The sequence below is a fragment of the Dendrobates tinctorius genome, unplaced genomic scaffold (genome assembly GCF_039654945.1).
Source record: "Dendrobates tinctorius isolate UK_male_01 unplaced genomic scaffold, ASM3965494v1 ptg000035l, whole genome shotgun sequence".
NCBI classification, from domain to species: Eukaryota; Metazoa; Chordata; class Amphibia; order Anura; family Dendrobatidae; genus Dendrobates; species Dendrobates tinctorius.
The window spans coordinates 64,372,251-64,400,006 of record NW_027361703.1 but is presented as its reverse complement, the minus strand read 5'-3'; the positions used below and the strand labels follow the sequence as shown (position 1 = coordinate 64,400,006).

At 42.7% G+C, this 27,756-nt stretch overlaps 1 protein-coding gene across 3 annotated transcripts in view; it reads right to left on the bottom strand.

Moving 5' to 3' along the window:
* LOC141087758 (chloride anion exchanger-like) overlaps window positions 1-27,756 on the bottom strand; it is a 158,816-nt gene that overhangs the window by 84,079 nt on the left and 46,981 nt on the right. For all 3 annotated transcript variants that reach the window (XM_073573550.1, XM_073573552.1, XM_073573551.1), the window contains exons 3-7: window positions 11,230-11,369; window positions 10,957-11,067; window positions 8,624-8,760; window positions 8,368-8,532; window positions 6,209-6,361 (exon numbers count right to left, since the gene is read on the bottom strand). In XM_073573550.1, the coding sequence (XP_073429651.1) occupies window positions 6,209-6,361; window positions 8,368-8,532; window positions 8,624-8,760; window positions 10,957-11,067; window positions 11,230-11,369 (706 nt within the window). The remainder of the gene's footprint in view (window positions 1-6,208; window positions 6,362-8,367; window positions 8,533-8,623; window positions 8,761-10,956; window positions 11,068-11,229; window positions 11,370-27,756) is intronic.

Genomic DNA, 27,756 nt, shown 5'->3' with positions numbered 1-27,756 from the left:
AAAATTCCAGCAGAGCATTGTAAGAAACTCATTGATGGTTACTGGAAGCGGTTGGTCGCAGTTATTTTGGCTAAAGGTTGTGCAACCAAGTATTAGGCTGATGGTGCCAATACTTTTGTCTGGCCCATTTTTGGAGTTTTGTGTGAAATGATCAATGTTTTCCCTTTTGTGTTTTTTCATTTAAGACAAATTAAATGAAGATAATAATACCAAAGAATTTGTGTTTGCAATCATTTTCAGGAAGAAACTGAGTATTATCTGACAGAATTGCAGGGGTGTCAATACTTTTGGCCACAACTGTATGTCATAGCGATCAGCGGTGCCCCCCGTGGGGAGCGCCGCTGATCACGGCTGGGTGTCAGCCGATTATCACAGCTGACACCCGGCACTATGTGTCAGGGGCGGTCAAGGACCGCCCCGGCAAATTAACCCCCTGCACACTGCGATCAAACATGATTGCAGTGTACCGGAGGATCAGGGAAGCATCGTGCTTCTCTGAGACCCCCGGAGAAGCGTGATGTGCAGCGCTGCTGCGGGGGCCTCCTTCCCTGCAGGTCCCCGGATCAAATATGGCGGCGGGGACCTTTGGGGGCCTGCAGGGAGGGTATTTCTCACTGCTTGCAGAGCGCAGGCATGAGAAAGCCTCCAGCAGTGCCTGCAGATCGCCAATTTGACACACTGCTTTGCAAGGTGTCATATCAGCGATCTGACATATTACAATCATGTCCCCCTGGGACAATCTAATAAAGTAAAAAAAAAGTGTAAAAATAATTAATAAAAAATCGCTAAATAAATAATAATAAAAAAAATTCCCTATTAAAACTATAAAAGTACACATATTTGCATATTTGGTATCGCCGCGCCGTAACGACCCGCCCTATAACATTGTCCCACTAGTTAACCCCTTTATTGAACCCCTTAAAAAATAAAAATAAAAAACAAAGCAAAAAATAATGCTTTATCATCATGCCGCCGAACAAAAAGTGCAATAAAGCGTGATCAAAAATACAGATATGAATAACCATGGTACCGCTGAATACATCATCTTGTCCCGCAAAAAACGAGCCACAACACAGCATCATCAGCGAAAAAATAAAAAAGTTATAGCTTGCAGAATAAAGCGATGCAAAAATAATTATTTTTTATATAAAATTGTTTTCATTGCATAAAAGCGCCAAACCAAAACATAAAAAAACATAAATGGGGGATCGATGTAACCATACTGACCCAAAGAATAAAACTGCCTTATCAATTTTACCAAATGCTGGTTTTTGTTCATTCTGCATCCCAAAAATTGGAATAAAAAGCGATCAAAAAAGTCACGTGCCCAAAAATGGTACCAATAGAAACGTCAACTCGTCCTGCAAAAAATAAGACATCACAAGACTCGGTGGGTCAAAATATGGAAAAATTATAGCTCTCAAAATGAGGAAATGCAAAAACTATTTTTACAATAAAAAGCGTCTTTTAGCGTGCGACAGCTGCCAAGCATAAAAACCTGCCATAAATAGTAAATCAAACCCACCTTTATCACCCCCTTAGTTATGGAAAAATAATAAAATAAAAAAAAGGTATTTATTTCCGTTTTCCCATTAGGGCTAGGGTTAGGGCCGAGATTAGGGTTAGGTGTGTTGGGGTTAGGGTTGGAGTTAGAATTGGGGGGTTTCCACTGTTTTGGCACATAAGGGGCTTTCCAAACGCGACATGGCATCCGATCTCAATTCCAGCCAAAAAAGTCAAATGGCGCTGCTTCCCTTCCGAGCTCTGCCATGTGCGCAAATAGTGGTTTACCTCCACATGTGGGGTATCACCGTACTCAGGACAAATTGCAAAATAACTTTTGGGGTCCTGTTACCCTTGGGAAAATAAAAATTGGGGGTGAAAAGATAATTTTTGTGGAAAAAATATGATTTTTTAATTGTACGGCTGTATGTTATAAACTTCTGTGAAGCCCTTGGGTGTTCAAAGTGCTCAACACATATCTAGATAAGCTCCTAGGGGGGGGTCTAGTTTCCAAAATTGGGTCACTTGGGGGGGATTTCCACTGTTTAGGCACATCAGGAGCTCTACAAACGTGACATGGCATCCGATCTGAATTCCAGCCAATTTTACAGTGAAAAAGTCAAATGGCGCTCCTTCCCTTCTAAGCTCTGCCGTGCGAAGAAACAGTGGTTCCCCGCCACATATCACGTATCAGCGTACTCAGGACAATTTGCACAATAACCTTTGCAGTCTAATTTCTCCTGTTACCCTTTGTGAGAAAACGTTAAATGTTCATTTTTTTTAAACATTCAAAAAATTCCTGTGAAGCACCTGAAGGGTTAATAAACTTCTTGAATCTGGTTTTGAGTACCTTGAGGGGTTCAGTTTTTAGAATGACGCGTCTCTCTTAGCAGCTGCACACACTCCCGGACACAGGAGCAGCGCTATTCCCTTGCACTTATTGTGCCTTTCTTACCAGCGCGTCCTCTCCTCCTGGGGCATACTTACCTGGACAGGACTTAACCCTTCAGCATAAAAGTACCATTTCCTCATTGGGGACTCAGGCTTTCTATGCACAACTCGTGGCATATCTCCTAAATAAATCTCAGCTCGATTTGTGGACATGTATACTAATTTACCAGGATACCTTGTGGTCCTATTCCTGCAATCAAATGTTTCTCCGCTTCATAAGGTCCTCATCCCCTTTATCTGCTGCTTATCAGACGCCGTTTACCCACTTTTGTATATCAATACACTCAGTACTGAATAGTGCCACACATGTTAGCTGTCTCTTTAATAATATATGGAATTTTCCAATGCAGCTCCTTTCAGTTAAGCCAACTGTGAAATTCCTTTTTTGATGAAGGTCTATTGTATGACCGAAAACGTTCAAGTGTGTTGAACTGGATGCTTTGTACAATAAAGGAACTGTCAAATCAATTTTTCCTTTTCAGGCAACTTGGAGCTAGTAAGATTCTCAAAGTTGGTGTCCTCCTCAAAGTAACTTGCGATTGGTCAGGGATGAGGAGGCCAAGTATATGATCTTTTAGTAAAACGTGCCAATGCTTTTGTAGCACTTTACTTATAGGGAAATTAGCTGATTTGAAAGTAGTAATAAAGTTACTTGCAAACTTATTTATCTCCTTTTTATTGTCCTGGGTTCTGGATTCCAAACATTGTAGCTGTGTAAGCCCCCTTGTCCATTGATACACATGCTTTGTTAAGCTTTTAGGATAGCATTGAATAGTAAATCGCTCCCTAAGAGTATCAGCTTTTTGAGCAAAATTACTGCAATTACACCTAATCCACCGATATTGGTTGTAAGAAATGCTTGTTAGCTATTTATTGTAGCAACTACTAGAGAAATGGATGTAACCATTCATATCTACTTCCTTAAAATTAGTTTTGATAATCATGGAGTTCTCCTTATGGGAGATGTTTAAATCTAAAGAATTAATGGAATTTTTGCCAATAATCGGTGAATGAAATGCCCCAATTGTTTGAATTTAATCCCTCTATAAAGTGGGAAATTTTATTAGAGTTAACTTTCTAAATAAAAAAAGTTCACCGATATATCTTTGATAAACTAAAATATTTGTAAAAATATTTGGATTGGTAGATGTGAAGGTCTTCAAATACTCCCATAAATATGTTGGCATAGCTTGATAGCTTGGGCATACCCTTGTCCCCATCACAGTGCCATATTTTTTGTAATAGACTTGATCTTGAAATAAAAAATACTGGCATAAAATGAACTCAAGGATTTTAAGGATGAAGGCTTTATGTTATTCAATAATTTTCTGGTCTTTTTCTAGAAGTTGGTTGGTACACTGTAGGCCAATACTGTGTTTGATGTTAGTGTAAAGCTCTGACACATCTAAAGTAAGAAACATGAATGATTCTTCCCAATAAACTTCTTGTAAAATTCTTATGAGTTGTGCAGAGTCCACGCAACATGTTGTTCTGCAAACATTACAGAACAAAATATGCAGATTAATTGAACATTTGAACAATGAGAGATAACCTCTTCCCACCTTCCTCGATCTTATGGAAAAATGGTGAATAAGAGCTGAGAAATATAAAAAGGGATTCTAGCGCTATTTCCATAGAGAGTCTACAGAACAGCAGCCAGGGAACCATGGCTGCAACCGGAGTAATACAGATTCTATTGACTGTCCATCACTGTACCCATGAAGACGTTTAGGAAAACCCAGGTTGGGACAATCAGGTCACCTGGCAACATACCTCAATGGACTGTTAGCTTCCTAAGCTTGCTGCTACCTCCTCTCTGTGGGTGCCCACCAAAAGCGGGGTGCACTAGTTGGGGAGGTCAGCTCTGGAAGCCCCAAAGTCACAGAATCCAGGATCCTTTGGGATGCCCAGAATGTTGTGGAGGATGATGTGTTTGACCAAGAGGAATTGAACTGCCTGCCTTATCAAGGATGCAGTGGCAGTCTGGAATAAAATAACCAGTCCAAAGCAGCCAAAATCCATGAGTTGTTGGTCACATTGGGACCAGAGCCTCAAGCAGGAGTAGGAGCTTGAGGAGTTGTTCCATCAGGATGGGCGGATCCATACCATTGAGATGAAGAATTGCAGGGGAGGTGGTGCACACTATTCACCTTCATTAGCTTCCAGGATCCATGGGATACAGAGGATGCCGTTTGTGGAAGCGAGTTCAGTTCTCGTCGATTAAGTGTGGAGTTTCCCTGGTCAAGCCAGAGACCAAGGGGAGGATATGGAGGACACAGCAGGATGAATGGAGTTCCTTCCCAGTGAACTGAATACAGAGTCTTTGTGTCAGGGCTTTCTCCATGAGCGAGGTAGCAGGATCTGAAAGATCATATGAGAGAAGCTGGAGATGTCTGCTATGCTGATGTACACAAGGATGGAATGGGGATTGTGAAGTTTATTCACAAGGAAGACATGGAATATGCTTTGAGGAAACTGGCTGATACAAAGTTTCATTCTCATAAATTTGAAACCTCTGACATTCGTGTCTGTGCTAAAAGACATACTAATGGACTGTCCCTGACAAGTGGAGAAGGATGATCGGAAGCCTATCATGTCTGGCTAATTAAGAGGAGGAGGAATGTGACGACAATGCATTTATTCTTAATTATGCCAGACATATTAACAGTAGGCCTAGGAGCATGATATACTGTTCATATTAGTCCACATGTTGACTCTTATTGTATGCTGAATTGATGTTTGCTGATTTGTTGAATGACTGCTGATTATCCATTGTATCAATCACTACAGCTAATGGTTCTGCTATCCTTGAGGGACAAAGATTCAAGCTAATTGAATAATCGATGTTTGTTAATATGTTAATTACCCATTGTATCCGTCCATGCAGCTTGTTGTTTTGCATACATTACAGAACAAAATATGCAGGATAATTGAATACTTGAGCAATGAGCTATGACCTCCTCCCACCTTCCCCCAGTCCTGTGGAAAAATGCCTGAATAAGAGCTGTGAACTATAAAAGAGGATCTGACTCTTTTTCCAGAGAGAATCTACAGAACAGCAGCCAGGGAACCATGGCTCCAAATGGAGGAATATAGATTTTATGCACTGTCCATCCCTGAACCTATGGAAACGTTTGGAGAACCCAGGTTGGGATGATCACATCACCTGGCCAGAAACCTCAATGGATAGTCAGCTTCCTAAGCTTGCCGCAACCTCCTCTGTGTGGGTGCTGCCAAAAGCGGGGTGCCACTGGTTGGAGTAGACGGCCCTGAAAGCCCTAAAGTCACAGGTGTTCTAATTCCAGGCAAGCCAGCGGAAGGGTGGTTCAATAAAGTATTGCCACACTGTGTTATCTTCACCCTGTGTTGTCTGATTGGTACTATGCCCACAGAGAAGGAGAGTGGGTGTTCAGTGGGATGAGCCCTGGTCCATGCAGTCTTTAGAAAGACAGCCAAGCTTGTCTTATGTATTGCATTAATTCTGTGCACTGTTGTGTATAAATATGTGACTTCAGATTTTGTATTATTCTATGCCTGATGAAGAGACCTGAGTAGTCGCGAAAGTTTGCTATTTGTTACCATCTTTTCAGTTAGCCATTAAAAGGTATCAACCAAGGAGGTTGAGGACTCTCAAATCTAAATATTCTTATATCTACTGGCTAACACAAAGAAATATATCTTTTTTGTATAAACATTAACAAAATCTTTAAATGTAAGAATTTTATTATAGTATTTTAAAGAAGGGGTTCCTTACCATTATAACTTCAATAGGGATTGGTACAGGAATCTTGGATTTATATCGATCATTGATTTCCTTTACTGCAAATACTACAACCATTATAATGATGGACGTCACAAGATCTGCAATATTTGTCTTTGTAATATTCATAAATATACCTTCTAAAGTCTGTGAGAAAAAAACACCGTTATTTACACCAAATGGATTTTTCTATGTGTATCTTTTAAATCAGCATGTTTGACAGGTTTTCACAGTCATGTTCCCTTTAGAAAATATCCTTTGTTATTTATTGCAGGTAGTAAAGATTAGATTTTAGGTGCACACTACTATTGCTTGGTCATCTCAATCCCTACATTAAAAAATTAAAGGGGCTGTTTGAGGTTAGAAAAAAGGTCTATTTTTCTTTACAATTGATTATACTTTAGTTAATGGGCTATAACTGGTACTGCAGCAACCAAATACCAGACACCACTCTACTAAAGGAGCACCAAATTTATTGAGAGGTGCAAATTTCATTAATTTGGAGCTTTTTTAGCTGCTAGTGTAGCAGAAAATGAAACTTGAGTTGAAAATACATGGCGCCGATTTCAGCTACTACGCATGGTGGATATCATAGTAAATTTGTTGTGCAACATTTTTTCTCAGTTCATCAACTTTTAAAAATTGACAAGGCCACTGCAAAAGGGGAAGACGTTACCAAATATTTGTGACAATACCCCTTGCGACTTTTTGACCCCAGAGAACTGTCGTATGCCTTCTGACAAGATGGTACTGGTGTTATCATTGTTTTGGATCAGTATGACATCAGTGTATGATCCGTGTATCTGCTTTTACCATCCGTGTGTCATCTGTGTGTCCGTTTTTACCATCAGTGTGTTATCAGTGTTTTTTTGTGGCTGGATGAAGAAATAAATGAATTACAAAGTTTCTCCTATAATTGGCAATCCCGTTTGATGCCATCTATGTGCTGTTCATGTTTTTTATGGACCCATAGACTTGTATTGTGACTTTACATCCATGATACCACAAAAAAGTCACTGTGAATTTTGCACGGACATATGGACTGTGAAAAAGCACAGACATGTGAAATAGCATAGACTATAATGCGTACGTGTTGTAGCCTTGAAAAAAAACGATAGAATATGTACGTGCAACACAGACATCTGAAAGAAGCCTTAGATAGATGGAAAATTGCCTCTACTCTTTGATAACCTCGATACATTGACTCTAAAGGCCCCTTTACATTTAGCGATGCACCAGCGATCCGACCACGATACGACCCGGTCAGGATCGCTGATGCATCGCTAAATGGTCGCTAGTGAGCTGCCAAACAGGCAGATCTCACTAGCGATGCAGCAGCGGTTGTTACTTACCTTTCACACGCAGCGATGCTGACGTCCTCCCGCCCGCGTCCACATGTCGCTCGTCGGCGCCAGTAGGAAGCGCCCGATGAGAAATGGACCCGGCTGATCTTGCGCGATCAGCGACAGACAGTGGGGGAGCCGGTCGGAGGTAAGTATCACACATAGCGATATCGCTGCTGCGTCACAAAAACGGGGACGCTTTAGCGATATTGCTAGCGATATCGCTATGTGTAAAACCCCCTTTAGATTCACCAAATACCATGATAACAGTGTTACGAAGTTAAAGAAAGCAAATACAAGCTAGGCATTAGCTATTCCACAATAGTGGTTAGGACCTAAGGACCATTGAAAATGAGTGCTTGCTTAGTCATGTGTTGTTGTGAATTTAGGAATAGCAATAAGCTTGTGCATTTATAGATATTCTAAATGTCCAATCAATTTTAGAGTGGGATGAAACTGGAGTTTCCATTTCATTTTCAATAAACATAATTATTTACTGTATTTCTGAAAGTCCTTTTTTCATGAAGATGCCTATGTGAAGTCAAGGAAGAAAATGTTCTGTATTGTATGACTGGCACAAGTATTCATAAGGTGTTGCACAATTTTGTTTTATAGCCAATAATTCGCCAATCACCACAGGTCAGTGATCTGTAATTTCCAGGAATCAGCAGTTATTGCTCGAGGAAGGTGATACTAAAATCATACGGGTAAGAGAGTAATTAAGTAATAATAATATAACTATATTTAGAACAGTAGGTCGTTGAGAAGACAACATGTAAAAAAATATTATACATGTATAAAAGTACTTACATAAAACAAGGACAAAGGTCCACTAAATGGTTTAACTGTTAAGCCAAATATAAATTTTAACTGAGAGACTAAAACATGAATAGCAGCAGCGGTTGTAAAACCACTAATCAATGAGTCCGACAGGTAGATGACTATAAATCCAATTTGCAGCAACCCTAGAGCCAACTGGAAAACAAGAAAATAACACATTGGCCTTTATTAGAATTTAGTATACAGTTGGAATAGGAGAATAGTGAGTTGTCTCCCTAGCACTGACCTGGAAGATCCCGGCTAGGACTGTCACTGATGCGGCTACAACAACTCTGTTCTCATTCAAGTTTGGTTCGGGGTGATCATCAGGGTACAGGCGTAGCACAGCAGTGCCAACCATTAAACTGAGTACAGGAAAGGGACCTGTAATAGAACAGTTTTACTAGAAGGTCTAGGAGAACTTACAATATTAGCAGGTTCATTGAATCTCTTCTACATGAAATTGTAAAATATTTGTTGTGACTACTTGTTATTCATCTCTAACAATATTTATGATCTTATAAGGAATAGATAGAACAAAGATAATATTCTCTTCCCAATATTGTATTGTTTTATGAACATAACCAAAAGTCAATTTAGATATGCAACTTCAGTACCTTGCTATAGTGAACATAAAAGAAAGACATATAACATCAAAATCCCAGAATAAAGATTGGGAAAACAAAACAAGTAAACACAAAAAAATGAACAAAAAAGGTGGTTGGAAGGGGGGTAGGTAAGGGAGGTCAAAGCAACATACAAGTATGATCCAAAGGCCAGATGAGCACTTGCCAACTGTGGATGGGCATATGCTATCCATGAGTTCCAGATGTTAAGAAAATGGAACCTGTGTCATTCAAGACACTTGTAAATTACTTGTTGGACATAAAGATATTTACATTGGTCTCTGGGAATTTCCAGGAATAGTATGTACTTTTTTTTTCCAAGCTTGAGCTACTGTTTGCTTTGCTGTTAAAAATAAAAAAGTTAGGAATCCGTGTTGAGGCAAAGTGAGAGTGAAAGTCTTGTAATGTAATAAAGTTTCCAAGGAGGGAGATATGAAACAAAACACACACCATGTTATAAACACGTGAGTTAGGCTACCACTCATGCAACGTATCACCTTTGGAGGCACACCACTGAAAACAACTCTCATGAAAACCAGGGACAATCGGTGCTATACGCTCTTGCACATGAGGACTTTGTATGCTGATTCCATTGCACTGATGTTTATGGACCAGGAATAAAATACTGCTCGTGCATTATTCCAGGAAGTCCTGTCTTGTATAGCCACCAAGTTTGTCTCCCATTTGCATACACAACTGTGTATAATGTGGAGGGAAAAGCTATTCAATACTGAATAGACAAAGGAAATTAGACCTCTAGAGTGTGGACATGATTGGCAGATACATTCAAATGATGTAAAAGCATATATGGGGTCAAAATCAGGCAAGTAGCTTGACATCCAATGCTTTATTTAAAGATTGCTAAAAAAATCTGAAGAAGGAATTGAGGATTTCTCTCCTAGTACATTAAGGAGAGAAGGTCAGAAGAGGAAAAGCATTGATGAAATGTCACGCCGCAGCTCTGCAGGGAAATGCAAACTCCACAAGATGGCAGCAGAGTGGAGGGAAGACTGAAGTACTGTTCAGAGCAGTACAGCAGCACTGCAGCAGGTGGCAGCAGAATAGTCAAACAAGCTGGGTTGATACAAGTGAGTATCGCAGTACCAAGGGAAATATCAAAACACAGTCAGAGGAGCGCCGAAAGGGTCAGTACCGGTCAGAAGCAGAAATACCAGAAGCAAGAGGCAAAAGCGTGGAGAGAAATAGCCGACCTGACACCAGAATGAGGCAGAGAAAAGTTAACCCCTGACATGATGAGACCGGGAAAGAGGGAAACAGGACTCAAAACCCGGCCAGAGTCATGACATGAACTTTCTCAAAGCAATTACCCGCTACCACAAAAAAGTTGTGTAGTCATATACACTGGGTGAGAAGACCCAGTTATGCCTTAAAGATTAAAAAGATACCTACTTACCCAAGAATTTTACTGTACACTCGACCTTAATGGAAAGGAGTATCAAAGAACTCAAGGTGAAAGACCCTAAACATGAGGGAAGTCCACAATAGAGGCTTATTGATTAGAGGGGAAGTGGGAGTTTCAAAGGCAAACTTGTGGTAAATCAATGAAAAAAATTGTTGAATGACAAGAGTGTGGAAAAAATGTCATCAAAGAATAAGATGAAGACTTGCATGAATGCGAGAACCACAAAAAAACCTTGTTTTTAGAAAAGCCACCGCCAGGCTGAGACTGTCCCACAGTCCCGTTGTCACTAGGTGCAGACAAAAGCTAAATCTCAGTATTCCTTAAACAACCTAATTAGTTTTATTATCATTATTATGAATATGAAGCATAGATACATTTGTGCATGTGTGTAATGTAATATTTGCATATATCTGAACAGTGGGGTCCCAGAGTCAATGTCACTCGCGGGTCCTTGGCACCCCAGTGTAACACTGGCCACACCAATAATAAACTGGTTATTTCCTTCCTAATTATATAAGTGAAATAACTCACCAACTGATATGTGTTTAGATGTGCCAAAAAAAAAGTAGACGATGACTGGAAAAAATGCTGCATACAGTCCATAATCTGGTGTAACATTTACGAGCAATGCAAATGCAAGACCTGAAATGATATATGGTAAAGTTATAATTTATGAGAAAGATCAATTTAACTTGGCTATGTATTTGTGAAAACTGAATAATAGCACCAGTAGAATAAACTATCGGAAACAATTACACCAGAAGTGTTCCAATTCCATGATACTGATTGACTAGATTAATTTACCTTGCAGGACTGCTATCAGGCCAGTGCTTACTCCTGACACGATATCACCGAGAATCCATTCCTTGAATTGGTACATGGGAAGCCATGAAGCAATTGGAAAAAATGTAAATGCTATTCTTTTAGCCTTCTCTTTTGAGCACCTAGAAATTGATGAAAACAGCATTTTTATTTTAAATTAGAACAGCTCCCAAACATACAACCCCTATTGCAAAAAAGTTGGGATGTTGTGTAAACCGGAAAAGAAAACAAGAATGCAATGACATGAAACTCTCTTATAGCATTATTTTATTTACAACCGAACATAGAACAGAATAGAATCAGAAGTTGAAAGTTAATATTTGTTTCAATTTCATTTGGAAAAATTAAACTATTTAGAAATTGATGGCAGCAGCAAATCTCAAAAAACTTGGGACAAGGCCAACATTGTGTAATATCACCTCTTCTTTTTACGACAGTCTGTTAAAGTCTGGCAAGTGAGGAGATCAATTGCTGGAGTTTTGGGAGAGTAATGTGGTCTCGTTCTTGTCTGATGTATGATTCTAGCTGGTCAACAGTCCTGGGTCTTCTTTGCTGGATTTTTCATTTTATAATATGTCAAATGTTTTCTATTGGCAAAAATCTGTACTGCAGGTGGCCAACACATCACCCGAATTCTTCTCCTGCAAAGCCATTCTGTTGTGATGGATGTAGTATGTGGGTTCGCATTCTTTTACTGAAATATGCAAGGGCTTCTCTGAAATAGAAATTGTCTAGATGAGAGCATATGCTGTTCTATAACCTGTATATAATGCTCAGCATTGATAGTGCCTTTCAAAAGGTCTAAGCTGTCGATGCCATAGGCACTAATCCAAAGCCATATCATCAGAGATGGAGATATTTGAACTATGAGCTGAAAATAAGCTGGATGGTCCCTCTCTTCTATGATACAGCATCTATTCCATAAAGAATTTCAAATTTTTATTAATCTGACCACAGAACAGTTTTTAATTTGCATCAGGCCATTTTAAATTAACTTTGGCCCAGAGAAGACAGGAGCTTTTCTGGATTGTATTGATATATGGATTCTTCTTTTCCTGCTAGAGCTTTAACTTGCACTTGTGGATTGTACAGTAAACTGTGTTAACAAATAATGATTTCTGGAAGTAGTCCCATAGCCCTCGCAGTGATTTGCACAACCGAATTATGCCTATTTTTAAAGCAATGCTGCCTGAGGGCTCAAAGATCACAAGCATCCAATATTGATCTCTGCCCTTCTTCATTGTGTACATGGATTTCTCTAGAATTTCTAAATCCTTTGATAATATCATATACTGTAGAAAGTAAGATATTCAAAGTCTTTGCAATTTTACATCCTGGAAAATGTTTCTAAAATTGTGCCACATTTTTTAGACGCAGTTGTTCACAGATTGGTGAACCTCTAACCGACTTTGCATCTTAGAGACTTTGCCTCTCTAACAATGCCGTTTTGCAGTCTTGTGACTTAGATGAAAATTGACCCACCAGTTTTTTTCATTAGCATCACTTACTTTTGCAGCCTTTTGTTCATTTTGTCCCATCTTTTTTGAGATGTGTTATTGTAATTAATTTCTAAATTAATTATTTTTTTCAAATGAAATAGAAACATGTCTATTGTCTAACTTTCAACTTCTGATATGTACTCTATGTTCTGTTGTAGATAAAATATGGCCATAAGGCTGGGGTCACACAAGCATATAAATAATTGGTCTGAATAGTTGGAGCAAACCAACAATCACTAAAAATAGGCAACATGAATCATTCCTGCAAGCAACGCTCCTGCTTATATTAAATTTCCATGTCGATTTAATCTAACCCAAATGGACTTAGCAAACTCCTAGACAGCCTGGAAGATAAAGCTGTCTTCAAAACGGAACAGCAAAAGCTATCGGATGTAAAAGATCAACCGGGTACAGTCTCTGATCAAAAGTCTTCCCCAGACCTCCTCATTTGCTGTAACCCAAGTAGGGTCCTATAAAGGACTCTCAGGCACACAAGGGAGGGGGAAAATCAAAAATTACACTTCAATGTAAAGCCAGTATCAAATGTCACAATTCAGGTAACTTTTGGTTGTTGTCGGCTCGATCTTCGGACTTCTGTCCATTCTCTCGTGGGTCTCGATTTTCGAGGTGGTAATGGCTGGAGGATTTCTAGCTCTGGTATGCCAGCTTGGTTTAAGGCTAACTGGCCTTCTTCTAAAGTCTTGCACATATAGGATTTGTTGATTGTTGAAAAAAGTAGAGCAAAAGGGAAACCCCATCTATATTTGATTTGTGCTGCTTGTAGTGCGGCAGTCACTGGTCTCAAGTTTCTCCTTAATATGAGGGTGGCTGGGGCTACATCTGCAAAAATATGGACTGTATCCGGGAGGCCAGGCAGTGTAGACAGTCCTCTCGTCGCTGAGAGTATTAGGTCCTGGGTCTCCTCATGTAATAGTTTAAGAATAATGTCTCTAGGGTTCTTATCTGAGCAGGGCTTTCCCAGGGCTCTGTGTATTCTAGTAATATGAAGCAGAGTCAGGTCTGTTTGTGGGAGTAGTGCAGCAAAAAGTGTAGCTGCCGTGTCTTTGAGTGCTGAAATCTCCTCAGGTAGTCCCCTGATACATAAATTACCCCTGCGGGATCTGTTTTCTATGTCCTCACACTTTAATTCAAGGTCAGTTATACGGTCCATATGCTGCCTAAGCTCTCCCTGGTCCTCTTCTAATGAATCAGCCACAGCATCCATTTTTTCTTCTAGTGCTGATGATGTTCTTTGTGCAATGTCCTGTAATTGTGCAGATGCGGGGAGGTTGAACAGTTGGACAGGTCTGCCTGTGGTAAGAGGCAGAGGGACAGCGCAGTGTAGGTACAGGGGGGCTGAGATGAAGAGAAAGGGGTGACGTGTTGCAGTTTGACTTTAGAGGGCAGTGGGGAGTGTAGGAGAGTGACTGTGTAACTGCCATTGGTCAAGGTAACTGTCAGGTGATAGTGGGCGGAGCTACCAGGACTGGGAGTATAAAGGCTGAGGGAAGGTTCTGGAAGGTCCAGTCAGCCAGGGGAGCTCACTAGATAGGAGGATCTGCCGTAGAGAGAAAGACGGTAAAAAGCCTTCAGAGAGAAACTGACAGTTGAGACGGTCACGGGGGGTGACCCCGAGGACAGTAGCCGCAGACGGAGACGGTCTGGGGGTACCAAGTGGACAGTGTACTTTGAATGGTGAAGAGCTGTGGTGGATGTGCCTAGGGCAGCCACAGTGGGAAGAGCCACAAAGGATGCCATGACGGTGAAAATAAGAAGTGAAGGTACCTGGGTCTGTGAGTAAAAAGGACTGTGAAATTCCTGTGATGAATTGCGGTGGTCATCAGAAAAGCGGCCAATAAAAACGGACCTGTTGAATATAACCCCTGTCTCAGTCTCGTGTCTGTCGACGGCAAGAAGTGGGTCATTCCCCATTCCTGTTGGATCAGCACCTCCCTCACCTATCCTACACAGAGACCTTCTGCATAGCTGAGGCGAGCTCTGCCTTTAAAGTGTCTTGCAGAGCCTTTATCAGCTCTGCTGTGTGGATTGTAGTGTCCCCCTGGGGGGAGAGAATATCTGGGCTATCTGTATTGTTTACTGACATGGGGGCAGCAGACAGGGCAGGAGGCGCTACAGCAGTAGCGACGGCTATCTTGGGAACGCTGCTTCCAGCAAAAAGGTCGGTGATTGATCTATTCACCTTCTGTGCAGGGCCACCCTTCTTTGGCATCATGCTCCAGTGATCTCTGTTATGTATCTGATAAATCCCACAAGAGAAAGTGCGGACGGCACCGCTGTTACCTTGAAATCGCTGGTGATGTGCGGCAAACAGAAGACCAACAGCTGGGGATCCCGGGTGCCAGACTTTGTAGTAATCAATCCTTGAATCCAAGCAGAGAATAGTCACACTCATCGAGATAATTCAATCACCAATTTATTGACATATAAATAATATGTCAGGTCGGGGGAGTGACAAAAGGAGTGCACAAAGGCTGACAACGGCCATTGCGAGCGCTTCAACGGGTCAAACACTGGAAGGAAGTGACGAATTCAAATAGAAAACACTTCCCTCTACAGCTGCTGTCTAAGTGACTTAAGGGAAATTAAAAACATGTGGAGATACACACAAACAAATAGAAAACATGAATTCAAACACACCGCCTAGGTGGTAAAAAACATTCAGTTACATCGAGAGATAATCGCATTATAAAACATATCAAAAAGAACCACCATCAAAATTGCACAGGAAGATTCTATTCCAAAAATTCTCTACAAAAAATTCCTTAGGGAAAAAAAACATTTTCTTCCTCTCATAACAGAAAAACACTCTTTTTTAGAAGACTTCATTAGGGACTGAAAAAGCAACGTCTTCATATACCCTTTATATTTTACTACAACGGATAGCTAAAAACCGTGCAATATCACCCTACTATATCATACCCAAGAAAACTTACAAATGGAAAACCAGCTAATATGAGGAAAAAATTGCATATCAAATTCAACCTTTATCCTATATGATTTAAGAAAAAACGTCCAATATATCTAAGATATATAACAACCATTTGACTAAGCTAATAATACAAAAGTTGCATGCAAAAAACGCTACCATGTGCACATGGACCTGGATTGTATGCATAATCCCCATATAAAGACGTTTTTTCCTAAATCATATATAGCTAAGGGTCTTAATTTTTGTTTACCACAGGCTTTTGATATGACAGAGTTCAAAATTGATTTATTTAAATCTATAAGAAAAATTCACCTGCAGAAGCATTTTTTAACCAAATCCTCTAAGGATATTAAACCATCAGGGGAAGAGCCGTGCAGAGTGGGTCCTTTAGGTTTTATGGCGGGAACAGGGGCATTGGCAGATGTCCATAATGATGCTTCTTTGTTACTTTGTATTACAGGTTCAGAAGTTGTTATAGACAGAGATTTGCAGTCCATAGATAGACCATTCACAGGGGGGGTAGTTTCACAGTACATGCCTCCTGTTTCTCCGGGTAATCTCATAGATGTATTTGAAAGGCAGGTTATTAAAGATATTGAATCGGTGATTTATCCGAGGGTATATGAAAAAGTTGCTTTTTCAGTCCCGAAAGAAGTCTTCTAAAAAAGAGGGTTTTTCTGTTATGATGAAGAAAAGGTTTTTTTTCCCTAAGGAATTTTTTGTAGAGAATTTTTAGAATAGAATCTTCCTGTGCAATTTTGATGGTGGTTCTTTTTGATATGTTTTATAATGCGATTATCTCTCGATGTAACTGAATGTTTTTTACCACCTAGGCGGTGTGTTTGAATTCATGTTTTCTATTTGTTTGTGTGTATCTCCACATGTTTTTATTTCCCTTAAGTCACTTAGACAGCAGCTGTAGAGGGAAGTGTTTCCTATTTGAACTTGTCACTTCCTTCCAGTGTTTGACCAGTTGAAGCGCTCGCATAGCGCGAAACGGCCGTTGTCAACCTTTGTGCACTCCTTTTGTCACTCCCCTGACCTGACATGTTATTTATATGTCAATAAATTGGTGATTGAATTATCTCGATGAGTGCGACTATTCCTCTGCTTGGATTCAAGGATTGATTACTACGAAGTCTGGCACTCGGGATCCCCAGCTGTTGGTCTTCTGTTTGCCGCACATCACCAGCGATTTCAAGGTAACAGTGGTGCTGTTCCACACTTTCTCTTGTGGGATTTATCATTGCTGGACTTATTTCAGGACAGAACACGCTTGATTTGCCAATTGGCAGTGATGTTTGCACGGCATTTAGTTTTTGTATGACCATGTAAGTGAGCATGGAGACAGAATCGACCACGTTTGGGAAAAGCCTCCAGGCAGGTCGGAAGGATGTGGACAATTATTTTAAGGAGTGCAAAACTTGTGATGAGGTGCACACACTAAGCACAAAATCATTGGAATTTAAACTTATGAATTTGGCTGAGAGAGAGACAAAATTGTTTTGGACAAATAATTCATTGAAGTCCTACAGTGATTGTGGACGAGTACCATGAGGATTGCGAGTGTGGAAAGACATTTCCAATTTTAGTGATGATACTACTTTCCGTATGGAATGGGAGAAGATTTTATTAAAATGTTCACAGGATTTACTACAATTGGTTTTGGCTACTAATCTGCGCAATTATGATACAGTAAAAGAGGATTTGACTAAATCACAAGAAGAGTTAAAATCAAGATTGACGGAGAACCAGTGGATAGTGTTCAATAAAAAGATGGACAGTAAACTTTCACCGATACAGGCAGAAATAAAATCTAGAAAACGTGACAAATTTTTAAGGGATAAAAATGACTTTGCTAGTGGTCAGATTTTCAACTGGAACAAGCAACGGGTTCACTCCAATACCAATTTTGGGCAATTTGGAAAAGGGAAAAACACACGCTTTTATCATAAGCAGAAACGGGTTTCAGCAAAAAAAGATTATTTCACCACAGATTCTGATTCCAGTGTGGGGGAGGGAGTTCATAGCTCCATCCCAATGGATCAGCAATTAGCGCAAGAAGTAGCATCAGCAGGATTTGGTGTCCCTTTAGGCGGAGAGTCAGAAGAGGAAGGAGGAGGACATTCCGGCCAGGACCGCAAAAGGAAACAGGTTTCGTGGAGATCGAAGCATCATCGGACACCACACCGCTTTCAGTAGTCAATTTGACTGGACATGTCCTTAATGAATCGCATCAGGCGTTGTTAGCAAAGGGTCTTAATTTTTGCTTACCGCAGGCTTTTGATATGACAGAGTTCAAAATTGATTTATTTCAATCTATAAGAAAAATTCACCTGCAGAAGCATTTTTTAACCAAATCCTCTGAGGATATTAAACCATCAGGGGAAGAACTGTGCATAGTGGGTCCTTTAGGTTTTATGGCGGGAACAGGGGCGTTGGCAGATGTCCATAATGATGCTTCTTTGTTACTTAGTATTATAGGTTAAGAAGTTGTTATAGACAGGGATTTGCAGATAGATAGACCATTCACAGGGGGTAGTTTCACAGTACATGCATCCTGTTTCTCTGGGTAATCTCATAGATGTATTTGAAAGGCAGGTTATTAAAGATATTGAATTGGTGATTTATCCGACAGTTCCTTCTAATCTTACTTTGTTAGAAAGGAAAGCTATGGTAGAGATCAGAGAATGGTCGGATACCGTAGTGAGACCCTCAGACAAAGGAGGCAATATGGTTTTACTACCTAGGGAAATGTACGTTTCAGAAGCACAACGGCAACTATCTGATGCAGTGACATATACAAAACTGAAGGCAGATCCTACTTTTAGGTATGTTGGTGAGTTGAGGTCACTACTCATGTGAGTGAGACCTAGGAGATTTCCATATCATTACATTCTTGTTTCGATTACATGTTACACAGTGTCCCAACATCTTTGGACCTGGAGTTGTATATTCCCTAATTATTTCTGTCTATATGAGGTAGAACAACTAGTGTTCAAGGTTCCATGAACTAGTTAGAGATACCAATAACCATTGCTAATTGAAATAGTCATTAATCACTGCCACTACAAGCAGAAATAATTGCTATAGTTTGATAAAATCACTTTGGCTTTTTGCTTTGGCTTGAAGCGCTTGTGAAACAATTTTTGAGTTCTTCAAGGTCTCATGTACATAAATGTGTTATGTAGACATAGATCCTGGTCATCAGATGGCATAGGATGGAGATGGACCGCACCAAACACATTATAATACATTGCTTTCTTGTGTGATTCTAGGAAGCTAATAATGTTTAACAATGGATCAATAGCTGTGCTTGCTGCATACATTTTTTAGGTTCAACAATTGGGTATATTGACTATTTACTCCTCTGTCACATTGAATATTCCAAAAGTTTATAATATGTACTAGCAAGTGACAAAACTCTCATGAGAATGAATACGATCATTATTACAATGTACATGACATCGCTGAACATTTATTCTTTTCACAAGTGGAGCCTTATAGGTGGTGGGAGAGTATGAAATGGGCTCCACAGCTGAGATGGTTGAATACACGTGAGTTCTGCCTACAGATGCTAAGATTGGAGATAACTCTGATCACTGCAGTTTAACACTTTATATGTTAAGGTCTATAGTGACACCAACATCTAAAAAGTCAGATGGCTGGAGGGTGAAGTGGATGAAGAGGAGAAGTCATTTTGTTATCCCATTGGTCCCTCTATTTCTCAATTAGTGGGTTGTCATGGCAGTCGTGTCCCCATCTGTGCCATTTTACTACTTCTATGGGCCTAATAGGAAAACCCTGCCAGGACAGTACATTTTATCACAGAAGGCAAAGGCAGTAGGGGTTCCTGCAAATATGAGTAGATAGTATAAGTGTTTATTCCAAAATAGTTAAAACATCTTCATCAGCGTAGATTCCATAACAAAATTAGGCAAAAGGTCTACTAGACATACGAGTTTCAAACCTTTGAATGCTTAGTTCTTAGTCATTACTAAATTTACACTGTTGAAGATGCTAAAAGCAATTTTGGAATAAACATTGAATCTATCTACTCACGTGTGCTGGATCCCCTCTACTGCCTTGTAACCTTTTGTGCTAGATTGACTCTCCCAAGTGCTCCTATGCACTGTGTTTCCTGTGATTATTGGCCAATAGGTGGGTAAGCTGAGTAATATTTCTTTCACTTAAATACAAAAGGCTGTATCCAATTTGTTGGAAAATTGAAGTAAAACATGGACAGCCCCTTTTCAATATCAATAATGTGTCTAGTAAAATAAAAAGAGCATACTAATCTCCCAGACTAACACCATTCCTCCACACTGAGCACTGTGTCCCTTGTCAATCTTGCTATCACATGAGTGCTGCTGCCCATCATTGGACGCTCATGGGCTACAACTTCACACTTCTGTCAGACAGAAATGTTCCATCTGATGGAACTGTGAGTACTACAGCCTATCAGTGGATACTAATGAGCTGAAGGATTCCTGTGACACAAGCAATCAGTGGCTGCTGATTTGCTGCAGTGTTCACAAGGCATAAACAATGTCAAAAGATCACCAGGGGACACAGTGCTCAGAGTGGAGGAACCTTGCTGGTCAGGCAGGCAAGCAATGTATGTTTTACTAATTTTACTATGCACATTAGGGACATTAAAAATGTGTTGTCCAGTAGTAATCAACTCTTTAAAGCAATTGAAAAGAGTACTTTTATATACGGTATGTAAATATGTATATATACATATATGTATTTACATATTATTCTTTACAATATGCTTATCATGAAAAGTGAGACATTTGCGTTATGTATAGGTGTTATCTGAAATTGTAATGATAAAGAGATGAGTACTGGAAAATGACATATACAGAGCAGAAATTGTCATTCCATTATGAGGCTCAGCGATCAAAGTAAAAGCTGTAAAATTTCATAATCTTTCTTTAATATAGGAAAAATGCTAAATATGATGGAGTACAAGAATTTTGAAAAAATGCAAGAAAGACATATAAAAAGCAACAATTTTTACTGAGTATACAAAATATAAAAAAATGTAAAGATAGTAGGTAGTTGTCATTCATGATGACTCAAAAGCAGACAAAGACATACAGATCGGACAAGACTTGTATAATGGTGGCAATAGTATTATACACTACTAAGTAGATCCATAAGGTAAAATGTATCTGTCAAAGTGTGATTGTGTTTCACAAACAGCATACTAGCATGAATCTTAATAATTGGACCTGAAGAAGACTAATATAAAAATAGTAACATTACTCACCCATGTCAGAGAATGCTCCTGCAGAGTATGATGTGTCCACAGCCCCGACGCATGTGTTTTATATTTTGTGTTCTCAATAAAAAATTTTACTTTTCATATATCTTTCTTGCATTCCTTCAGAGTTTATGTACTCCATCATATTTATCATGTATTTATTAGGTGTTGCATACGCATAAATTTTTTAGGGAACTATGTATCCCTTTACCAGATATTATCAGTTTGTTTGGATCAATTCCTTAATGTACTGTGTACTGAGTGGTAACTTAAAGTGAACCTGTCAGCAGGATTGCGCTGAGTAATCTACAGACAATATCAGATTGGCGCTATTATACTGATTAAGATGATACTTGTTAGGAGTGGCGGAAGACACTAAAAAAAATAAATAAATAAAGTGCCTTCGCCACTCGGGGTCCACCGTGCGGTGGTTGGAAAAACCGCTGCTGGGAGAGGCAGAGCACTAAAGCAGTAATGTGCACAGGGTTCTAACTCACCCAGGTGCAAAATAGGCAATCTCTGTTAAGGGGACACAGAGCTGCACAGGTAAATAAGGAAAATAGTAACGCTAAGCCTGTTAACAACACAGGGTCTCAGCGGCACACATGCGGTAGCCGGAAACGGAGTAGTTAAATAATGGCACTACAACCGAGTGGACTTACCGTAAACAAACGTGTGCTCGGCGCCGCAACTGCGCACGCCTGGAAAGACTGCAACCGCAATATCGCAAGCGCGATGCAGGACGCAAAGCTGCTGGTAAAGGTGGAGCTTGTGCGCGCTGGCGCTAGCACAGGTACTGACTGAATACCACTCACTCAGGCTGGTTTCACACTTGCGTTTTTTTTCGCGGTATTTTAGCGCTAAATAGCGCATGCGTTTTTTTTCCCTATACCTTGCATGGGATGCGCTTATGTGCGCATACACATGCGTTTGTACGCGTTTTTCCGCGCATGCGTTTTTTTGCGGTATGCGCTCGGGCGCACAAAATGCATCCTGTTGCATTTTTTGGGCGTCCGACTTGCCTCAAAAAAACGCATGCGCGCGCAATGCGTTTTTTTTACAGCAAGACACCCATTATAAGTCTATGGGTGCGCATATGTGCGCATTGGCATGCTTATGTATGCGTTTTTTTGCACATGCTTTTTTTTGTTAACCATGGAATTTAGGGGTTTGGGTTAGAGTTAGGGTTAGTTAAGGGGGTTTAGGGTTAGGGTTAGGGTCAGGGTCAGGGTTAGGATTAGGGTTAGGGTCAGGGTCAGGGTTAGTTAGGGTTTAGGGTTTGGGTTAGGGTTAAGTATGGTTTGGTTAAGGGTTAGGGTCAGGGTTAGGGTCAGGGTTAGGGTTAGGGTTAGGGTCAGTTAGGGTTTAGGGTTTGGGTTAGGGTTAAGTATGGTTTGGTTAAGGGTTAGGGTCAGGGTTTAAGGTTAGGGTTAGGGTCAGGGTTAGGGTTAGGGTTAGGGTCAGGGTTAGGGTTAGAGTTAGGGTTAGGGTCAGGGTTAGGGTTAGGGTTAGGGTCAGGGTTAGGGTTAGGGTTAGGGTCAGGGTTAGGGTTAGTTAGGGTTTAGGGTTTGGGTTAGGGTTAAGTATGGTTTGGTTAAGGGTTAGGGTCACGGTTAGGGTTAGGGTCAGGGTTAGGGTTAGGGTTAGGTTTAGGGTCAGGGTTAGGGTTAGTTAGGGTTTAGGGTTTGGGTTAGGGTTAAGTATGGTTTGGTTAAGGGTTAGGGTCAGGGTTAGGGTTAGGGTCAGGGTTAGGGTTAGGGTCAGGGTTAGGGTTAGGGTTAGGGTCAGGGTTAGGGTTAGTTAGGGTTTAGGGTTTGGGTTAGGGTTAAGTATGGTTTGGTTAAGGGTTAGGGTCAGGGTTAGGGTTAGGGTCAGGGTTAGGGTTAGGGTCAGGGTTAGGGTTAGGGTTAGGGTCAGGGTTAGGGTTAGTTAGGGTTTAGGGTTTGGGTTAGGGTTAAGTATGGTTTGGTTAAGGGTTAGGGTCAGGGTTAGGGTTAGGGTCAGGGTTAGGGTTAGGGTTAGGGTTAGGGTTAGTTAGGGTTTAGGGTTTGGGTTAGGGTTAAGTATGGTTTGGTTAAGGGTTAGGGTCAGGGTTAGGGTTAGGGTTAGGGTCAGGGTTAGGGTTAGGGTTAGGGTCAGGGTTAGGGTTAGGGTCAGGGTTAGGGTTAGGGTTAGGGTTAGGGTCAGGGTTAGGGTTAGTTAGGGTTTAGGGTTTGGGTTAGGGTTAAGTATGGTTTGGTTAAGGGTTAGGGTCAGGGTTAGGGTTAGGGTTAGGGTTAGGGTCAGGGTTAGGGTTAGTAAAGTCATGGTTTGGGTTAGTGTGAGGGGCCACCTAATGTTTGGAAAAAACGCAAACGCGGTAAAAACGCACTAAAAACGCATACAAACGCATAAAAACGCTGCGTTTTTTTCATGCATGCTCATAAAAATGCTTGAAAAAAACGCAGTAGTTGTATGCTTTTGTATGCGTTTTTTCAATGTGTTTTTTGCGGGAAAAACGCGCTGCAAAAAAAAGCAAGTGTGAAATTAGCCTCACACAGTCGTATTATCAGAGGGAAGGGGTTTCTTAATGAGTCAGTCACAGTCCAAGCATCCGTCATCATACACACAGCAGCAGTATGAAATTACTAGCGCATGGCATAACGGCCATGCGCACTTTTTATAGCGTACGGGACCTGCCGGAAATCTCCAGAGCCCTGAGCTAAACCAATGGAATCAGGAGCAGGACCTGAGCACCTGACTCCTGAACTCCAATGGGAGCTCGTCCTGTGGGCATGCTCAGAAGCTGGAAAAAAGGACTTAGCCTCTGGAGACAAATGTGAGAATCTGGATTCTTGCATAGGCATCATAGAACCCAGATTCCTAACATTACCCCTTCTCCTAGGGCCCCCTCCTCCATGAACCTTCCAATCCACCAGCCTGTGCCCGACAGCGGCACAGGTCTCAGACTCGTCAAATGGCGAGCCTGATGTCCCAGTAGGTGAAACCGAAAACCGGGACACACAGACAGTATCAGGGGAGACCAGGTGTTAGGCGTCGGATTCCTGGCACTGCACAGCGGGAATCTAGAGCCGGACATCCTGCGGTCTCCCATTCTCCTCCGACCGCTCGGACTCCTGCTCAGCAATCTCGGCGAACCAGGCATTCCCCGCGGACTCGTTCTGTGAGCCTGGATGTTGCTGCTACCTCTGGTGCAGCAATGATAACGCAACCTGCTTTGCAGGGAACTGCTCTAGAGGCTAAGTCCTCGCGCCGTGCGACTGGGCATGCCCGCAACTTGTCCTCTCAGTGGAGAGCAGGGGTCACATGTGAAGGTCCTATGTCGGATCTGATTGGTCCTTCCTATAGTATTGGACGGTCCCGGAAGCGCATGGCTATAAAAAGCCTGCATGGCGGCTCGGCCATGCGCTAGTGTAGCATATTATGCTGTGTGTGTATGGTGATGGATGCATGGACTGGTGTCTGACTTATTATGAAACCCCTTCCCTCGGATATTACGAATGGTGACAGTATGTTGGGTTAGTCAGCTCCAGATTGTGGCAGGCTACACGCCACTGAGCCTTCCTCACCTACACTAGCGTCCGTCGGTGCCCGGCTCCTCCGGCATCGTCGCTTAGCGGCTTCAGTTACGGCCGCGCTGCAGTAGTAGCAGCTTTTGGTGTTCGCAGCTGCGACGCCACACGCCGGCTGACCTGTGCAGCTAACAGGTTCAGCCTTTACGTCTAGTTCATACTTTGGCGTCTCTGTGACTAAACAGAGTCCGCTCTCAGGCTCTTGGGTGACGTTAACCCGAGCGCTGTTTCGCACTTCTAGCGTATCTGCCATTGTCCAGCAGCGGTCTTGTCATCTACCGCACGGTGGACCCCGGGCGGCGAACGCGCCTTCCATTATTTATATCTGGTGCGTTCCGCCGACCCTAACATTACACTAGCGCCAGGGTCTGGCTGGCAATGGCAGACGTGCAGCAGCTGCAGCGCTACATTCGGCAGCTGGAGAGCAGGTTGGCGGCTATTGAGAGCACCAACTCAGCTGCGAATGCTGCGCTAGCTGCTGCTCAGACAGTCGCTGAGGCTGTCTCACGTGCGCCCACACTTTTGCCCCTGCCGACAATGTCTCGCCTCCCGCTCCCCGATAAGTTTTCGGGTGATAGTGCCTCCTGTAGGGGATTCGTTAGTCAGTGCTCCATCCAGCTGGAGATGCTGGCTGCACGGTTCCCTACGGAGCGTGCTAAGGTGGGATTTATTGTCTCTCTGTTGTCTGGCCGGGCATTACAGTGGGCCACGCCATTGTGGGAACGTGGTGATCCCGTGGTACAGGGGGCTGCTCAGTTCCTCGCAGCTCTGAAGCAAGTCTTCTTGGGACCACGGGTCACCCACGATACGGCTCTCCAACTGTTATCTTTAACACAAGGGTCACTTTCGGTTAGCCATCATGCTGTCCAGTTTCGGACACTGGCTTCCGAGTTAGAGTGGCCGGACAAAGTGTTGGTCCCGGTGTTTTGGAGAGGCCTGGCTGAGCACGTAAAAGATGCTCTAGCTACTAGGGAGATTCCCACCAGTTTGGAGGAGTTGATCGCCGTTTCCACCCGCATTGATCTCCGCTACACGGAGCGCGGGTTGGAACGAGCGCAATCCAAACGTAGGGTTAATTTGGCTCCCACCTTTTCTGAGCCGCTGAAATTTCCCGCACAGGAGCACCTCTCCTCTGAGCCTATGGAGGTGTCTCGCACCGGCACTAAGTTGCGTCCGATGCGAACCTCTGTGCGCTGTTATCAGTGCCGACAGTTGGGCCACTCGGCTGGCACATGCCCTCAGCGGCCGAAAAGACGACCACGTTCAGTGGCCGTAGGTGGTGGTCAATCCAAGGTGGGACCCTTTTCACCCAAACCGGTGTTCCGGGGTACATTAGATAGTGGGTCCTCCTCCTGGGAGGCAGAGGTCACCCTGGATTCCGGGGCCGAGGGGAACTTTATGTCCTCGACTTTTGCCCAGAGACACGCTATCCCTCTGGTGATACTCCCCCAACCTCTGACCATCAGGGTGGTAAATGGGGCACCGTTACCATCTCAGGTGACCCATCAGACAGCCCCACTCGGACTCTCTATTTCACCCTCACATCGGGAGACTCTGTCCCTGCTAATTATGCCCAATGGCATCGATCAGGTGCTCCTCGGAGTTCCCTGGCTTCGTTGCCACTCCCCGCATATTGACTGGGCTTCAGGGAGGATACTGGGCTGGGGCAAGGACTGTGAGGGAAGGTGCCTGAGGGGCAGCGTTCAGGTGGCTTCCACAGAAGTGCCTGCGGATCTCTCCTCGCTCCCCAAACCCTACCACCATTACGCGGACGTCTTCTCTAAGAAGTCTGCGGAGACGCTCCCACCGCACCGTTCCTATGATTGCCCGATTGATCTCCTGCCAGGCACAGAGCCTCCCCGAGGCTGTGTTTACCCTTTATCACTCCCTGAGACGGAGGCTATGTCCCAGTATATCCGGGAGAACCTGGCTAGGGGTTTCATCAGAAAATCGGTGTCACCGGCTGGTGCCGGGTTCTTCTTCGTACAGAAGAAGAACGGAGAGCTACGCCCCTGCATCGACTACCGAGGTCTCAATGCTATCACGGTTAAAAACAAATACCCCCTACCGTTGATCTCGGAGTTATTTGACAGGTTGCGGGGGGCCCGGATCTTTACTAAACTAGATCTGCGGGGTGCATACAACCTGATCCGCATTCGCGAAGGAGACGAATGGAAGACAGCTTTTAATACCAGGGATGGCCATTACGAATACCTGGTTATGCCCTTTGGCCTTTGTAATGCCCCAGCTGTCTTCCAAGATTTTGTCAACGACGTCTTCCGCGACATGCTCTCTACCTCGGTGGTGGTCTATCTGGATGACATACTCATCTTTTCGCCAGATTTGACCACCCACCGGAGAGACGTCTGCAGGGTCTTTGACCGTCTGCGGGCGAACTCGTTATTTGCCAAGCTGGAGAAGTGCCAGTTTGAGCAGGAGTCCTTGCCGTTCCTGGGCTATATCATCTCGGCCCAGGGGCTGGCCATGGATCCGGCCAAACTACAAGCGGTTATGGACTGGCAGGAACCCCATTCCCTCAAAGCGGTGTAGCGCTTTTTGGGGTTCGTGAATTACTACCGCCAGTTCATACCACACTTTTCCACACTGGTGGCTCCTTTGGTTGCTCTCACCAAGAAAGGAGCTAACCCCAATGCTTGGTCAGAACATGTCTCCAAGGCCTTCTCGGCTATAAAATCACATTTTGCTGGCGCTCCCATATTACATCGTCCCGATGTGGATAAGCCGTTTATCCTTGAGGTAGACGCTTCTTCCGTCGGTGCAGGAGCAGTCCTTTATCAAAAGGATGCTCAAGGTCGGAAGCACCCCTGCTTCTTCTATTCCAAGACCTTCTCACCGGCGGAGAAAAATTACTGCATCAGCGACAGGGAGCTGCTAGCCATGAAGTTGGCTTTTTCTGAATGGAGACATCTCCTGGAGGGAGCCCGGTTTCCCTTTCTGGTATATACGGACCATAAAAACCTGGTCTATCTACAGACGGCCCAACGCCTGAATTCCCGTCAGGCCAGGTGGTCGCTCTTCTTCTCACGATTCCGCTTCACCCTCCACTACCTCTCTGGAGAGAAGAACGTCCGTGCGGATGCTCTCTCACGTTCAGTGGTCTCAGCGGAGGAAGGAGAAGCTGAGCCTCGGTTAATTCTCCCGCCGGAGAGTTTTACGACCGTGGCTCCAGTTGCGCTCGAGTCGGTACCACCGGGC